General features: G+C 54.2%; 1 protein-coding gene across 1 annotated transcript; it reads right to left on the minus strand.

The window, feature by feature from the left end:
• Nucleotides 1-4,883: 4,883 nt before the first annotated feature.
• On the minus strand, nt 4,884-14,582 carry LOC100491698 (vomeronasal type-2 receptor 26). Its single transcript, XM_031902823.1, has 6 exons — nt 14,332-14,582; nt 13,749-14,040; nt 8,093-8,908; nt 6,888-7,112; nt 6,515-6,638; nt 4,884-6,120 (listed from the first exon to the last, which is right to left on the minus strand). Exons 1-6 carry the CDS (start codon nt 14,580-14,582, stop codon nt 5,201-5,203), a joined length of 2,628 nt encoding a protein of 875 aa, XP_031758683.1. The 3' UTR covers nt 4,884-5,200.
• Between the last annotated feature and the right edge of the window lie 3,204 nt (nt 14,583-17,786).

Here is a 17,786-nt window from a genome sequence, read left to right on the forward strand (position 1 = left end):
TGGGTAGGGGGTTCCTCACGGTGAGGGCAGTGAGGGGGTTGGGAATGCCCTGCCGGGGGTGTTGGGTAGGGGGTTCCTCACGGTGAGGGCAGTGAGGGGGTTGGGGAATGCCCTGCCGGGGATGTTGGGTAGGAGGTTCCTCACGGTGAGGGCAGTGAGGGGGTTGGGGAATGCCCTGCCGGGGGATGTTGGGTAGGGGGTTCCTCACGGTGAGGGCAGTGAGGGGGTTGGGGAATGCCCTGCCGGGGGATGTTGGGTAGGGGGTTCCTCACGGTGAGGGCAGTGAGGGGGTTGGGGAATGCCCTGCCGGGGGATGTTGGGTAGGGGGTTCCTCACGGTGAGGGCAGTGAGGGGGTTGGGAATGCCCTGCCGGGGGGTGTTGGGTAGGGGGTTCCTCACGGTGAGGGCAGTGAGGGGGTTGGGGAATGCCCTGCCGGGGGGTGTTGGGTAGGGGGTTCCTCACGGTGAGGGCAGTGAGGGGGTTGGGGAATGCCCTGCCGGGGGATGTTGGGTAGGGGGTTCCTCACGGTGAGGGCAGTGAGGGGGTTGGGGAATGCCCTGCCGGGGGATGTTGGGTAGGGGGTTCCTCACGGTGAGGGCAGTGAGGGGGTTGGGAATGCCCTGCCGGGGGATGTTGGGTAGGGGGTTCCTCACGGTGAGGGCAGTGAGGGGGTTGGGGAATGCCCTGCCGGGGGATGTTGGGTAGGGGGTTCCTCACGGTGAGGGCAGTGAGGGGGTTGGGGAATGCCCTGCCGGGGGATGTTGGGTAGGGGGTTCCTCACGGTGAGGGCAGTGAGGGGGTTGGGGAATGCCCTTGCCGGGGGATGTTGGGTAGGGGGTTCCTCACGGTGAGGGCAGTGAGGGGGTTGGGGAATGCCCTGCCGGGGGATGTTGGGTAGGGGGTTCCTCACGGTGAGGGCAGTGAGGGGGTTGGGGAATGCCCTGCCGGGGGATGTTGGGTAGGGGGTACCTCACGGTGAGGGGGTTGGGGAATACCCTGCCGGGGGATGTTGGGTAGGGGGTTCCTCACGGTGAGGGCAGTGAGGGGGTTGGGGAATGCCCTGCCGGGGGATGTTGGGTAGGGGGTTCCTCACGGTGAGGGCAGTGAGGGGGTTGGGAATGCCCTGCCGGGGGGTGTTGGGTAGGGGGTTCCTCACGGTGAGGGCAGTGAGGGGGTTGGGGAATGCCCTGCCGGGGGATGTTGGGTAGGGGGTTCCTCACGGTGAGGGCAGTGAGGGGGTTGGGGAATGCCCTGCCGGGGATGTTGGGTAGGGGGTTCCTCACGGTGAGGGCAGTGAGGTTGGAGAATGCCCTGCCGGGGGATGTTGGGTAGGGGGTTCCTCACGGTGAGGGCAGTGAGGGGGTTGGGAATGCCCTGCCGGGGGGTGTTGGGTAGGAGGTTCCTCACGGTGAGGGCAGTGAGGGGGTTGGGGAATGCCCTGCCGGGGGATGTTGGGTAGGGGGTTCCTCACGGTGAGGGCAGTGAGGGGGTTGGGGAATGCCCTGCCGGGGGGTGTTGGGTAGGGGTTCCTCACGGTGAGGGCAGTGAGGGGGTTGGGAATGCCCTGCCGGGGGGTGTTGGGTAGGGGGTTCCTCACGGTGAGGGCAGTGAGGGGGTTGGGGAATGCCCTGCCGGGGGATGTTGGGTAGGGGGTTCCTCACGGTGAGGGCAGTGAGGGGGTTGGGGAATGCCCTGCCGGGGGATGTTGGGTAGGAGGTTCCTCACGGTGAGGGCAGTGAGGGGGTTGGGGAATGCCCTGCCGGGGGATGTTGGGTAGGGGGTTCCTCACGGTGAGGGCAGTGAGGGGGTTGGGAATGCCCTGCCGGGGGATGTTGGGTAGGGGGTTCCTCACGGTGAGGGCAGTGAGGGGGTTGGGGAATGCCCTGCCGGGGGATGTTGGGTAGGGGGTTCCTCACGGTGAGGGCAGTGAGGGGGTTGGGGAATGCCCTGCCGGGGGATGTTGGGTAGGGGGTTCCTCACGGTGAGGGCAGTGAGGGGGTTGGGGAATGCCCTGCCGGGGATGTTGGGTAGGGGGTTCCTCACGGTGAGGGCAGTGAGGGGGTTGGGGAATGCCCTGCCGGGGGATGTTGGGTAGGAGGTTCCTCACGGTGAGGGCAGTGAGGGGGTTGGGGAATGCCCTGCCGGGGGATGTTGGGTAGGGGGTTCCTCACGGTGAGGGCAGTGAGGGGGTTGGGAATGCCCTGCCGGGGATGTTGGGTAGGGGGTTCCTCACGGTGAGGGCAGTGAGGGGGTTGGGGAATGCCCTGCCGGGGGTTGTTGGGTAGGGGGTTCCTCACGGTGAGGGCAGTGAGGGGGTGGGGAATGCCCTGCCGGGGGATGTTGGGTAGGGGGTTCCTCACGGTGAGGGCAGTGAGGGGGTTGGGGAATGCCCTGCCGGGGGATGTTGGGTAGGGGGTTCCTCACGGTGAGGGCAGTGAGGGGGTTGGGGAATGCCCTGCCGGGGGATGTTGGGTAGGGGTTCCTCACGGTGAAGGCAGTGAGGGGGTTGGGGAATGCCCTGCCGGGGGATGTTGGGTAGGGGGTTCCTCACGGTGAGGGCAGTGAGGGGGTTGGGGAATGCCCTGCCGGGGGATGTTGGGTAGGGGGTTCCTCACGGTGAGGGCAGTGAGGGGGTTGGGGAATGCCCTGCCGGGGGATGTTGGGTAGGGGGTTCCTCACGGTGAGGGCAGTGAGGGGGTTGGGGAATGCCCTGCCGGGGGATGTTGGGTAGGGGGTTCCTCACGGTGAGGGCAGTGAGGGGGTTGGGGAATGCCCTGCCGGGGGATGTTGGGTAGGGGGTTCCTCACGGTGAGGGCAGTGAGGGGGTTGGGGAATGCCCTGCCGGGGATGTTGGGTAGGGGGTACCTCACGGTGAGGGGGTTGGGGAATACCCTGCCGGGGGATGTTGGGTAGGGGGTTCCTCACGGTGAGGGCAGTGAGGGGGTTGGGGAATGCCCTGCCGGGGGATGTTGGGTAGGGGGTTCCTCACGGTGAGGGCAGTGAGGGGGTTGGGAATGCCCTGCCGGGGGTGTTGGGTAGGGGGTTCCTCACGGTGAGGGCAGTGAGGGGGTTGGGGAATGCCCTGCCGGGGGATGTTGGGTAGGGGGTTCCTCACGGTGAGGGCAGTGAGGGGGTTGGGGAATGCCCTGCCGGGGATGTTGGGTAGGGGGTTCCTCACGGTGAGGGCAGTGAGGTTGGAGAATGCCCTGCCGGGGGATGTTGGGTAGGGGGTTCCTCACGGTGAGGGCAGTGAGGGGGTTGGGAATGCCCTGCCGGGGGGTGTTGGGTAGGAGGTTCCTCACGGTGAGGGCAGTGAGGGGGTTGGGGAATGCCCTGCCGGGGGATGTTGGGTAGGGGGTTCCTCACGGTGAGGGCAGTGAGGGGGTTGGGGAATGCCCTGCCGGGGGGTGTTGGGTAGGGGGTTCCTCACGGTGAGGGCAGTGAGGGGGTTGGGAATGCCTGCCGGGGGGTGTTGGTAGGGGGTTCCTCACGGTGAGGGCAGTGAGGGGGTTGGGGAATGCCCTGCCGGGGGATGTTGGGTAGGGGGTTCCTCACGGTGAGGGCAGTGAGGGGGTTGGGGAATGCCCTGCCGGGGGATGTTGGGTAGGAGGTTCCTCACGGTGAGGGCAGTGAGGGGGTTGGGGAATGCCCTGCCGGGGGATGTTGGGTAGGGGGTTCCTCACGGTGAGGGCAGTGAGGGGTTGGAATGCCCTGCGGGGATGTTGGGTAGGGGGTTCCTCACGGTGAGGGCAGTGAGGGGGTTGGGGAATGCCCTGCCGGGGGATGTTGGGTAGGGGGTTCCTCACGGTGAGGGCAGTGAGGGGGTTGGGGAATGCCCTGCCGGGGGATGTTGGGTAGGGGGTTCCTTCACGGTGAGGGCAGTGAGGGGTTGGGGAATGCCCTGCCGGGGGATGTTGGGTAGGGGGTTCCTCACGGTGAGGGCAGTGAGGGGGTTGGGGAATGCCCTGCCGGGGGATGTTGGGTAGGAGGTTCCTCACGGTGAGGGCAGTGAGGGGGTTGGGGAATGCCCTGCCGGGGGATGTTGGGTAGGGGTTCCTCACGGTGAGGGCAGTGAGGGGGTTGGGAATGCCCTGCCGGGGGATGTTGGGTAGGGGGTTCCTCACGGTGAGGGCAGTGAGGGGGTTGGGGAATGCCCTGCCGGGGGTTGTTGGGTAGGGGGTTCCTCACGGTGAGGGCAGTGAGGGGGTTGGGGAATGCCCTGCCGGGGGATGTTGGGTAGGGGGTTCCTCACGGTGAGGGCAGTGAGGGGGTTGGGGAATGCCCTGCCGGGGGATGTTGGGTAGGGGGTTCCTCACGGTGAGGGCAGTGAGGGGGTTGGGAATGCCCTGCCGGGGGATGTTGGGTAGGGGGTTCCTCACGGTGAAGGCAGTGAGGGGGTTGGGGAATGCCCTGCCGGGGGATGTTGGGTAGGGGGTTCCTCACGGTGAGGGCAGTGAGGGGGTTGGGAATGCCCTGCCGGGGGATGTTGGGTAGGGGGTTCCTCACGGTGAGGGCAGTGAGGGGGTTGGGGAATGCCCTGCCGGGGGATGTTGGGTAAGGGGGTTCCTCACGGTGAGGGCAGTGAGGGGGTTGGGGAATGCCCTGCCGGGGGATGTTGGGTAGGGGGTTCCTCACGGTGAGGGCAGTGAGGGGGTTGGGGAATGCCCTGCCGGGGGGATGTTGGGTAGGGGGTTCCTCACGGTGAGGGCAGTGAGGGGGTTGGGGAATGCCCTGCCGGGGGATGTTGGGTAGGGGGTTCCTCACGGTGAGGGCAGTGAGGGGGTTGGGGAATGCCCTGCCGGGGGATGTTGGGTGAGGTACAGGCAAGTTGACAATAACCAGGAGATAGAATAACATACAAGGCTTAGGCACGGAGTGTGATGAACAAAGCCGACCATTTAATGTACTTGTAAAAAGTAATAAAAATACCCCCATCCCTGACATTGGGGCCCAGAAACTGTCACATTTTGAGGTTTGCATAATAATGGGCAGACTAAGCCCCTCAGGTACCTGCTGATACACCATTGTCCTGCTGAAATGAATGGAGTCCCTGTGCCAGAGGTGCCAATAAGTGACAGTTGGTGACAGACCCCACACTGCCGTATAACAGTGACCCCCCTATGGGTAAAAGCTCCATGAATTCTCATTTTGTTTCTACGGTACCATCATTGCCATTGACTGTCACTGTCCTTGACTCCCTCACCGTTCTGCAGAGATGTCTCCTCTGATTATCATGGGTTTCTCTCTAGCGTTCAGCTCCGGCCGGATCAATATTATATAACATTTGGGGACAAAGATACAGGCCAAGAGCCCCGCCCCAGATGCCAAGATGGCAAATATCTCCACAGCCACCGTGTATTTGCCCTTGGTGCTCAGATGGGCCGGGATGAAGGAGACCCAGACGCTGCAGAAACCCAACATGCTGAAGGTGATGAGTTGGGCCTCATTGTATCTATCTGGGACCTTCCTCACTAGGAAAGCAACAAGGAAGCTCAGAGCAGCCAGAAATCCCATGTAACCCACCACCATATAGAATGCAGGGACTGAGCCTTCATTGCACTGTAAGATTATCTGCCCTTTAACTGACCAAGTGTCATAGTCTGGGAATGGGGGGGAGCGGATCAGCCACGTGGTACATAGAAGAGCCTGGACCAGGGAGCAGATAAGGACCAGGGAGAAGGACATTCTGTTTCCCAGCCACTTCCGCAACTTGCCCCCCGGCTTCGTGGCTTTGAAGGCTAAGATGACCGTGATGGTTTTAGCCAGGACAGAGGAGACGGATCCTGTAAATACAATCCCAAAAGAAACCTGACGGAGTTGGCAGGTCAGATTGTCAGGGGGTCCCATAAATAACAGTGAGCAGAGGAAGGACATGATGAGGAAGAGGAGGAGCATGTAGCTGAGATTCCTGTTATTGGCTCTGACTATAGGAGTGTCCCGGTATAAAATAAATACCCCCAGCACTAATACTGTTATTAGTGTGAGCACAAGGGCAACACACACCAGGGCTGCACTCAATGGGTCTTCATAGGAGAGAAAGTCTCTGATTCTTGGGATACATTGATCTCTTCCCTGGTTGGACCAGTGATCTTCAGGGCAGGCCAGGCAGGAGTCCGTGTCTGTAAAGGGAACAGATAGGACTGGGTTTTGTCATATTTGCTGCAGTAATATATCTAACGCACCAGTACGATTGGTGGAATTACTTTTGCTCTAGTTTTTTCTTGTTGGCCTCCATGTTGTCTCTATTGGCCTCTATCTTTCTGCTCTCGGCTCTTCTGCCTATTTGTTCCTCTGTATTTCTCTCAGGCCCTTACTTAATCTGAATGTCCTCAGTCTCTGCATGGAACCAAAACAAACCTTTTCATTATCCACCCAGTTGGCTCTGGAGCTCATCTGCTTGTGTAGTAGTCAGTGTGGAGACTGGGGTTCTGCCTAGAGAACAACTGGATCTGCCCAACACCAACTCACCCATTGTACTGGAGATCTCTCCCTCCCTGCCCAACACCAACTCACCCATTGTACTGGAGATCTCTCCCTCCGGGCACTGCACGCAGGCATAGCAACAGGGGGGCTTTCCCTCTTGGGGAGACTTTCTGTATCCAGGCTCACAGGGCTCAGTGCACAACGACTGGGGCAACTGGGAAGACAAAGTGGCAAATTATCTACTGATGGGACCACTGTAACCTCCACATTCCAGACAGTTCATCAGTTCCTTGGCAAAGATAAAATATCTTCAAGTAAAGGCTGAGCTGCAAACTTCCATGGTTGGCTATAGGCTGATACCCCAGGGGTAGAATAAATCACATTAACCCCAGCTTGGACATCCCTGGTAACAGCCCCGGCCCCAGGGCCTTAGGTTTGAACTGGGCTTTAGTTTTCTTTTTACCTGTGTGAACCTGTGGTGCCACCGGATGGCGCTGTCATTGATGAGGAGCCGTTGGCTCTCTGGAGCAGTAGAGTCGAAGTGCCCAACTGTTTCCTGTGTGACGCTCAGGTCCGGTAGAACCGCCCAGTTTACAATATCATAACGTGCCGGCCGCCCCCCATACTCATCAAAGAAGAACTCTTCGCTGGCAGTGGCAAAGCCAACGTTCTGGGCATAGTGTCTGAGCTGGAACGATTCAAACATACAATGTATTGAAAAAAAGAAAGGAAGAAAAAAAGGAAGAATAGAAAGAGAAAATAGAAAAACATAAGAAAAAACAAATAAGAAATCAAAATAGGCGGGAAAGAAAAAATACCCTTAAAGTAGAAATACCTACACAACCTAGTGCATGAGTTGAGCAACACCACAGTCACTATAATAGCTACAATGCCATGTGTGTTAAGGCGGCCCGACGGCCCCCAACAGGCCTACGCAACCGAAATCTGGCCTAAATTTGGGCAGGTCTCCATCAGGCAGGTTTTATATTCTGTTGACTTGGGGACCATATCGGCTCATTGATGCGGTCCTCCATCCTAATGCCAAATGATCGAATTAGCCCGATATTGACCACCTTTAGGTGGGAATATCTGGAGAAGATCAGCTCGTTTGGTGACCCTGCTAAACAAGCGAATCTTACTGTGTATGGTGACCTTTAGGCACAATAAACACTAAAGGGGTCACAATGCCATGTTAAGGTGGCCTTTGCGGGTAGATTTCAGCTGCCAATGTGGGTCCTTCAGACCGATTCATAAGTTTATCTGCCGTGTATGGGCACCCCGACAAGCCTACGCAACCGAAATCTGACCTAAATTTGGGCAGGTCTCGATCAAGCAGGTTTGATTTGTATCATTGCCGATATCGACCACCTCTGGAGAAGATCCGGTCGTTTGGTGACCCCGTATCTGGGAGGCCAGTGTATCATTGCCTGTACAGTTCAGTATATCATGCCCTCTGGGCAGTTTAAACTCACAAGGAATTATAGAGCTATTAGAGTGCAAGTAGATAAGTAGGAGGACCACATTGCAGTCACACAACTTGGCAAAGGGAACTTTTTATAACCATATAAATCAAGGTATTGCTTGTATTCCACCGGAGGCCCAACTCTGGACCCACCAGCTGATGCCTTAGACTGCATTATCTGCTTCATTCAGGTTCCTCAGACCTACCTGCCATGACTGGAAGCCCTTCTTCAGTCCAACTGTGCCCTTGGCCTTGCTTGGTGCCTCAGAGATCATTGCGTGCAGTGCCTGAGCCAGGGCATAGACTGCCGTGTAAATACTGTAGGTCGTCCTGAAGTTGTAGGCATCGTATTTATTCTGAGGAAGGTCCAGCAGAGACTCAGAGCCAGAGCAGGGAAGGGTTTCCCACGGTAATTCCTCTGGATTGGTCCCATTATAATGGCATCTGAAGGTCCAAGACCATGCCCACTTTAGCCTCATATTATCAGGATATTTTTGAGGGGATAAACTATAAAGAAAATCTGTAAATCCGGGTATATTTCCTCTCTTTATGGAAAGTCCCAGAGAACCATTGAAGAATATCACCTCAAAACCATGGTCAGTGGGATAAAAGTCCAAGCCCAGGTTAATCCACACAGCGTCCGGCAACTCCATCCGTTTGTTCATTAGCAGAAACCATTTCACATTATCAGAAGAATTGTACAATATAATCACCTTGGCTGTCGCCCGTCTCAAAACACTTTCAACTCTCTTCTGTTCTCCTTCTTTGCGGCTGAATTTGCCCGACACGGTTACCAAATACTCCACACACAGCCCACTCCTCATGATCTGCCCCTTGAGTTCCCAGCTCCCCATCTGGTCGCTCTCTGCGTCAGAAGCTAAAATCCCCACCCAGTTCCAGCCAAAGTGCTGGAGGATCTGTACGATGGCTCCATGCTGAGCGTATCCATCTGGGACGGTGCGATAGAAGAACGGAAAGCGGAGTCTGTCGGTGAAGATGGGATCCATTGCTCCATAGCTGATCTGTGGGCACCGAGGTTACACATTTATACACATGGAGAGGATGAATCAAGACGAATCAGCTGTCTTCAACTATTCTGCTGAACTTCTATCGCTGCACAATAGAAAGCATCCTAACCAACTGTGTCACAGTTTGGTATGGAAGCTGTTCTGTTGCTGAGCGTAAGGCACTGCAGCGAGTGGTGAAAACTGCCCAGCGTATTATAGGGATTCCACTTCCAGCCATTGAGGACATTCAAAAGAAACACTGTGTGCGTCGAGCACGTAGTATTCTTAAGGATTACTCTCATCCCGCCCATAAACTGTTCTCTCTCCTGCCTTCTGGACGGCGCTTCAGGTGTCTCAGGTCAAGAACCAATAGACTGAGGAACAGCTTCTTTCCTAGAGCTGTCTCCTTATTGAACTCTGCCCCCCACTGACACCTGTTTACATCTCACAACCCTATACTCTTACCATTATACTAATTACACTTTACACTATTTAATATTGCAACACAATGTACATATCTGTTTGAAAATACAAAAATACAAATATCCATTTACAATACATATATACGTATATATTCGCACATGTCTAATTCCTGTACACTATGTTCATATTTATCTGTAAATGTTCACTTGTAAACTCCTGTCTGTAGAAATTCGCAACCTGTATATTATGTTCATATCTATCTGCAAACAGTTAATAATACCTTAATATACGATTCATCCATAGCATGGTTACTAGTAATCTGTAGTCTGTATATATGCTCACCAATGAGTCTTCTGTAATAAGTACCTATAGCTCTACCTGCGCACATCCCTTTAAATGCACTTATACCTTTATCCTGTACTTTCTGCTAATTGCACTTCTGGTTAGACCTAAACTGTATTTCGTTGCCTTGTACGTGTACATGTGTAATGACAATAAAGTTGAATCTAATCTAATGAAGCACCATGAGATGCTCCCAAAGAGAGGTGCCATACAAATCACTGACAGACACTTATGGGGGACCCAAGGGGTTGGAATTCCCCAATTGGCTGAGGGATCTTGTGACCAGGTCCTGTCCTCACAAGTTCTAAGAGGGTTTATACCAATGAGACTGTGACTTTTTGCTATTCCACTCACTCTCATATTTAGGGGTACCACTGGCCCAGTTTTCGGGAGAAACTGTCTGGGTCACAACTCCCCGCTTGGTTTTCCAAATTAGGTAAACCATGCAGGACCCCCTCCTCTTGCCCGGACCACCCTGACTCCTGCCCGGGTGGCAACCCTACTCCTATTGCCTCCTGTTGTACTCAGCAGGAACCTTTACTACCGTTCAATAAATCATCTCTTTGGCTTGGAATCACCCCGTCTTTTTATAAACTACTCAGTTTTGAGAGTTACAGTTTTGCTTTTAAAAACCTTTCATCTGAGAAAGAGGGTGACAAAGTAACATAAGAGTAGCTGAAATAAGGTAATACTGCCAAGGAAGGGTTACACACTCCCCTCAATCCGGTACATCCGGATGAGGGCATCTCCCCTTACCTGAGTGTAGCGGTATATCCGGATGAGGGCATCTCCCCTTACCTGAGTGTAGCGGTACATCCGGATGAGGGCATCTCCCCTTACCTGAGTGTAGCGGTATATCCGGATGAGGGCATCTCCCCTTACCTGAGTGTAGCGGTATATCCGGATGAGGGCATCTCCCCTTACCTGAGTGTAGCGGTACATCCGGATGAGGGCATCTCCCCTTACCTGAGTGTAGCGGTACATCCGGATGAGGGCATCTCCCCTTACCTGAGTGTAGCGGTACATCCGGATGAGGGCATCTCCCCTTACCTGAGTGTAGCGGTACATCCGGATGAGGGCATCTCCCCTTACCTGAGTGTAGCGGTACATCCGGATGAGGGCATCTCCCCTTACCTGAGTGTAGCGGTATATCTGGATGACAGCATCTCCCCTTACCTGAGTGTAGCGGTACATCCGGATGAGGTCATCTCCCCTTACCTGAGTGTAGCGGTACATCCGGATGAGGGCATCTCCCCTTACCTGAGTGTAGCGGTACATCCGGATGAGGGCATCTCCCCTTACCTGAGTGTAGCAGTACATCCGGATGAGGGCATCTCCCCTTACCTGAGTGTAGCGGTACATCCGGATGAGGGCATCTCCCCTTACCTGAGTGTAGCGGTACATCCGGATGAGGGCATCTTCCCTTACCTGAGTGTAGCGGTACATCCGGATGAGGGCATCTCCCCTTACCTGAGTGTAGCGGTACATCCGGATGAGGGCATCTCCCCTTACCTGAGTGTGGCGGTATATCCGGATGAGGGCATCTCCCCTTACCTGAGTGTAGCGGTATATCCGGATGAGGGCATCTCCCCTTACCTGAGTGTAGCGGTACATCCGGATGAGGGCATCTCCCCTTACCTGAGTGTAGCGGTACATCCGGATGAGGGCATCTCCCCTTACCTGAGTGTAGCGGTACATCCGGATGAGGGCATCTCCCCTTACCTGAGTGTAGCGGTATATCCGGATGAGGGCATCTCCCCTTACCTGAGTGTAGCGGTACATCCGGATGAGGGCATCTCCCCTTACCTGAGTGTAGCGGTACATCCGGATGAGGGCATCTCCCCTTACCTGAGTGTAGCGGTACATCCGGATGAGGGCATCTCCCCTTACCTGAGTGTAGCGGTACATCCGGATGAGGGCATCTCCCCTTACCTGAGTGTAGCGGTATATCTGGATGACAGCATCTCCCCTTACCTGAGTGTAGCGGTACATCCGGATGAGGTCATCTCCCCTTACCTGAGTGTAGCGGTACATCCGGATGAGGGCATCTCCCCTTACCTGAGTGTAGCGGTACATCCGGATGAGGGCATCTCCCCTTACCTGAGTGTAGCAGTACATCCGGATGAGGGCATCTCCCCTTACCTGAGTGTAGCGGTACATCCGGATGAGGGCATCTCCCCTTACCTGAGTGTAGCGGTACATCCGGATGAGGGCATCTTCCCTTACCTGAGTGTAGCGGTACATCCGGATGAGGGCATCTCCCCTTACCTGAGTGTAGCGGTACATCCGGATGAGGGCATCTCCCCTTACCTGAGTGTAGTGGTATATCCGGATGAGGGCATCTCCCCTTACCTGAGTGTGGCGGTATATCCGGATGAGGGCATCTCCCCTTACCTGAGTGTAGCGGTATATCCGGATGAGGGCATCTCCCCTTACCTGAGTGTAGCGGTACATCCGGATGAGGGCATCTCCCCTTACCTGAGTGTAGCGGTACATCCGGATGAGGGCATCTCCCCTTACCTGAGTGTAGCGGTACATCCGGATGAGGGCATCTCCCCTTACCTGAGTGTAGCGGTATATCCGGATGAGGGCATCTCCCCTTACCTGAGTGTAGCGGTACATCCGGATGAGGGCATCTCCCCTTACCCGAGTGTAGCGGTACATCCGGATGAGGGCATCTCCCCTTACCCGAGTGTAGCGGTACATCCGGATGAGGGCATCTCCCCTTACCTGAGTGTAGCGGTATATCCGGATGAGGGCATCCCCCTTACCTGAGTGTAGCGGTATATCCGGATGAGGGCATCTCCCCTTACCTGAGTGTAGCGGTACATCCGGATGAGGGCATCTCCCCTTACCTGAGTGTAGCAGTACATCCGGATGAGGGCATCTCCCCTTACCTGAGTGTAGCGGTACATCCGGATGAGGGCATCTCCCCTTACCTGAGTGTAGCGGTACATCCGGATGAGGGCATCTCCCCTTACCTGAGTGTAGCGGTACCGAAGGCCCCCCGAGTACATCCGGATGAGGGCATCTCCCCTTACCTGAGTGTAGCGGTACATCCGGATGAGGGCATCTCCCCTTACCTGAGTGTAGCGGTACATCCGGATGAGGGCATCTTCCCTTACCTGAGTGTAGCGGTACATCCGGATGAGGGCATCTCCCCTTACCTGAGTGTAGCGGTACATCCGGATGAGGGCATCTCCCCTTACCTGAGTGTAGTGGTATATCCGGATGAGGGCATCTCCCCTTACCTGAGTGTGGCGGTATATCCGGATGAGGGCATCTCCCCTTACCTGAGTGTAGCGGTACATCCGGATGAGGGCATCTCCCCTTACCTGAGTGTAGCGGTATATCCGGATGAGGGCATCTCCCCTTACCTGAGTGTAGCGGTACATCCGGATGAGGGCATCTCCCTTACCTGAGTGTAGCGGTACATCCGGATGAGGGCATCTCCCCTTACATGAGTGTAGCGGTACATCCGGATGAGGGCATCTCCCCTTACATGAGTGTAGCGGTATATCCGGATGAGGGCATCTCCCCTTACCTGAGTGTAGCGGTACATCCGGATGAGGGCATCTCCCCTTACCTGAGTGTAGCGGTATATCCGGATGAGGGCATCTCCCCTTACCTGAGTGTAGCGGTACATCCGGATGAGGGCATCTCCCCTTACCCGAGTGTAGCGGTACATCCGGATGAGGGCATCTCCCCTTACCCGAGTGTAGCGGTACATCCGGATGAGGGCATCTCCCCTTACCTGAGTGTAGCGGTATATCCGGATGAGGGCATCTCCCCTTACCTGAGTGTAGCGGTATATCCGGATGAGGGCATCTCCCCTTACCTGAGTGTAGCGGTATATCCGGATGAGGGCATCTCCCCTTACCTGAGTGTAGCGGTACATCCGGATGAGGGCATCTCCCCTTACCTGAGTGTAGCGGTACATCCGGATGAGGGCATCTCCCCTTACCTGAGTGTAGCGGTACATCCGGATGAGGGCATCTCCCCTTACCTGAGTGTAGCGGTACATCCGGATGAGGGCATCTCCCCTTACCTGAGTGTAGCGGTATATCCGGATGAGGGCATCTCCCCTTACCTGAGTGTAGTGGTATATCCGGATGAGGGTGGCCATTGATAGAGACGTTGGAGAAGACTTGTCCCCAATAAATGCAGCCAACACCCCTCCACTTGAGCAGAGATAATTAGGGATCATGTTCCGTCCCCCGGATAATATCCGGAAAATATGTTTCTGTGCCTGAGACTCATACGCCAGAGAGTCATAGATGTGGTACCCGAGGGTGACGTTGGGCAGGAGCTTCTCATTGGAGTTGATTTCTTCTACTGCGTAAATAACGACCAGATGGTGGCGGAAATGCTGCAGGTACTCACTGTAGGGAAATCTGACAGTTTATATCACCAAGTGGCGTCACTGAGGGTTCAAGCCCATTAGCTTCAGCCTGGTCCCAGTTACCCCACAGCCCAACTGGGTATCGTAATGGCTATAAAATATCCCCATGATGCACCATGAAGTCATTATACCCAAGGGCATCATTTATACGGCCCATGTACAATGCTATGGAACTATGGGTGCTGAGTGGGCAGTTAGTGGCTATGCCGCCAGCTCTATATAAACTAATGAATGATGGAGGTGACTGTGCTGTACCCCAATAGTCACTTACTCTGTATAGTACCGTATCCGGCACGGCTTTGCTTTGGTGTTTATAGCCAGGGCTTTCCAGAGATGGTGCAGGTCTATTATTGCCCCCAGTAGGAAATCCCCCTCCTTGTAATACCCCTCCTCATAGGCACTTCCTAACTGCCAGTTGAGATTGAGTGGGATTCCAGCAGGAACGGCCGGGGCCAGGAGCAGAAGGACAGTGCTGATGAGAGGGAGCAGAGCCGGGGCTGGGTGGGAGGAGGCAGGATCCATAGAGAAGGGCAGGAGGGCCCCCCATGTACAGAGGCTGGGGCAGTGAGAGTGGGGGTATCTGGTAGTGCGTGGGTATATAAGCTCTCTGTGTGTTCCAGAATAAACTCTCCTCCGTGCCTAACTGTCAGCTCATTCAGCAGAGAATTCCAGCTGCTCCTTTTATCTATTGTACAACTTCTATCTTTATCATCTGTCATTTATTCACTATGGATTCAGCCCAATCCCTCCGGCCTCCCCCAAATACTCACTGCCACTTTAACTCTCCAATCCCTCCGGCCTCCCCCAAATACTCACTGCCACTTTAACTCTCCAATCCCTCCGGCCTCCCCCAAATACTCACTGCCACTTTAACTCTCCAATCCCTCCAGGCCTCCCCCAAATACTCACTGCCACTTTAACTCTCCAATCCCTCCAGGCCTCCCCCAAATACTCACTGCCACTTTAACTCTCCAATCCCTCCGGCCTCCCCCAAATACTCCACTGCCACTTTAACTCTCCAATCCCTCCGGCCTCCCCCAAATACTCACTGCCACTTTAACTCTCCAATCCCTCCGGCCTCCCCCAAATACTCACTGCCACTTTAACTCTCCAATCCCTCCGGCCTCCCCCAAATACTCACTGCCACTTTAACTCTCCAATCCCTCCGGCCTCCCCCAAATACTCACTGCCACTTTAACTCTCCAATCCCTCCGGCCTCCCCCAAATACTCACTGCCACTTTAACTCTCCGATCCCTCCGGCCTCCCCCAAATACTCACTGCCACTTTAACTCTCCAATCCCTCCGGCCTCCCCCAAATACTCACTGCCACTTTAACTCTCCGATCCCTCCAGGCCTCCCCCAAATACTCACTGCCACTTTAACTCTCCAATCCCTCTGGCCTCCCCCAAATACTCACTGCCACTTTAACTCTCCAATCCCTCCGGCCTCCCCCAAATACTCACTGCCACTTTAACTCTCCAATCCCTCTGGCCTCCCCCAAATACTCACTGCCACTTTAACTCTCCAATCCCTCTGGCCTCCCCCAAATACTCACTGCCACTTTAACTCTCCAATCCCTCCGGCCTCCCCCAAATACTCACTGCCACTTTAACTCTCCAATCCCTCTGGCCTCCCCCAAATACTCACTGCCACTTTAACTCTCCAATCCCTCCGGCCTCCCCCAAATACTCACTGCCACTTTAACTCTCCAATCCCTCCAGGCCTCCCCCAAATACTCACTGCCACTTTAACTCTCCAATCCCTCCAGGCCTCCCCCAAATACTCACTGCCACTTTAACTCTCCAATCCCTCCAGCCTCCCCAAATACCCACTGCCACTTTAACTCTCCAATCCCTCTGGCCTCCCCCAAATACCCACTGCCACTTTAACTCTCCAATCCCTCCGGCCTCCCCCAAATACTCACTGCCACTTTAACTCTCCAATCCCTCCGGCCTCCCCCAAATACTCACTGCCACTTTAACTCTCCAATCCCTCCGGCCTCCCCCAAATACTCACTGCCACTTTAACTCTCCAATCCCTCCGGCCTCCCCCAAATACTCACTGCCACTTTAACTCTCCGATCCCTCCGGCCTCCCCCAAATACTCACTGCCACTTTAACTCTCCAATCCCTCCGGCCTCCCCCAAATACTCACTGCCACTTTAACTCTCCGATCCCTCCAGGCCTCCCCCAAATACTCACTGCCACTTTAACTCTCCAATCCCTCTGGCCTCCCCCAAATACTCACTGCCACTTTAACTCTCCAATCCCTCCGGCCTCCCCAAATACTCACTGCCACTTTAACTCTCCAATCCCTCTGGCCTCCCCCAAATACTCACTGCCACTTTAACTCTCCAATCCCTCCGGCCTCCCCCAAATACTCACTGCCACTTTAACTCTCCAATCCCTCTGGCCTCCCCCAAATACTCACTGCCACTTTAACTCTCCAATCCCTCTGGCCTCCCCCAAATACTCACTGCCACTTTAACTCTCCAATCCCTCTGGCCTCCCCCAAATACTCACTGCCACTTTAACTCTCCGATCCCTCCAGGCCTCCCCCAAATACTCACTGCCACTTTAACTCTCCGATCCCTCCAGGCCTCCCCCAAATACTCACTGCCACTTTAACTCTCCAATCCCTCCGGCCTCCCCCAAATACCCACTGCCACTTTAACTCTCCAATCCCTCCGGCCTCCCCCAAATACTCACTGCCACTTTAACTCTCCAATCCCTCCGGCCTCCCCCAAATACCCACTGCCACTTTAACCCTTCCCTCTCATTCCCCACAAGCTCAGGACTTTCATTAGGCCGGGAGGCTGCACAGGGTAACACTCTTATTAACTCTTTCCCTCACATTAACCCTCACTCATCTGAAGGCTCTGTAATGTGTGTGATATACATGGGCAGGGGCCACCAGTGATGCCCATCTCTTTATTGGCTGCTAGAAGGGAGGGTGTGTTTAAGGGACTTGAGTTGAGAAGGACTGGGCATGCTCAGTAGCCAATGGCCAAAGTAAATTCCTAAAGGAAGGGGGGCGAGTGGGTTAGAGGAGCAGAAGGAACCCCAAGTGATTAAGGGGGTTACTATTAACCTCTGAACACCCACAGTGGCAGGTATTTAAATATTTTAAAGAGGCTGGTCACTGTCTACATTTTTTGTAGGGGTTTTGCATTTCCTGACCAGGGTCGGACTGGGGGGGGTTAGGGGATGTGGCTGACGGGGGCACCTGCACCCCCCCAGTCTGACCCTGGTCCTGACCAAAACCATTGGGGGGAAAATCAGTCAAAAGCAGTTTCTGGTTCTGAGCTGGTGGTTCTTGAATTTTTTCAATAGAGCAGCACAAAGTAATGGCATTTATTATTATTATTATTATTATTATTATTATTATTATTATTATTATTATTATTATTATTATTATTATTATTATTATTATTATTATTGTTATTATTGTTGTTGTTGTTATTATTGTTGTTGTTATTGTTGTTGTTATTGTTATTATTATTATTGTTATTATTATTGTTGTTGTTATTATTGTTATTGTTGTTGTTATTATTATTGTTGTTGTTATTGTTATTATTATTGTTATTATTATTGTTGTTGTTATTATTATTGTTGTTGTTGGTTGTTATTATTATTATTATTATTATTATTATTATTATTATTATTATTGTTATTATTGTTATTATTATTATTGTTATTATTATTATTATTATTATTATTATTATT

The sequence above is a fragment of the Xenopus tropicalis genome, chromosome 5 (genome assembly GCF_000004195.4).
Source record: "Xenopus tropicalis strain Nigerian chromosome 5, UCB_Xtro_10.0, whole genome shotgun sequence".
In the NCBI taxonomy this organism is placed as follows: domain Eukaryota; kingdom Metazoa; phylum Chordata; class Amphibia; order Anura; family Pipidae; genus Xenopus; species Xenopus tropicalis.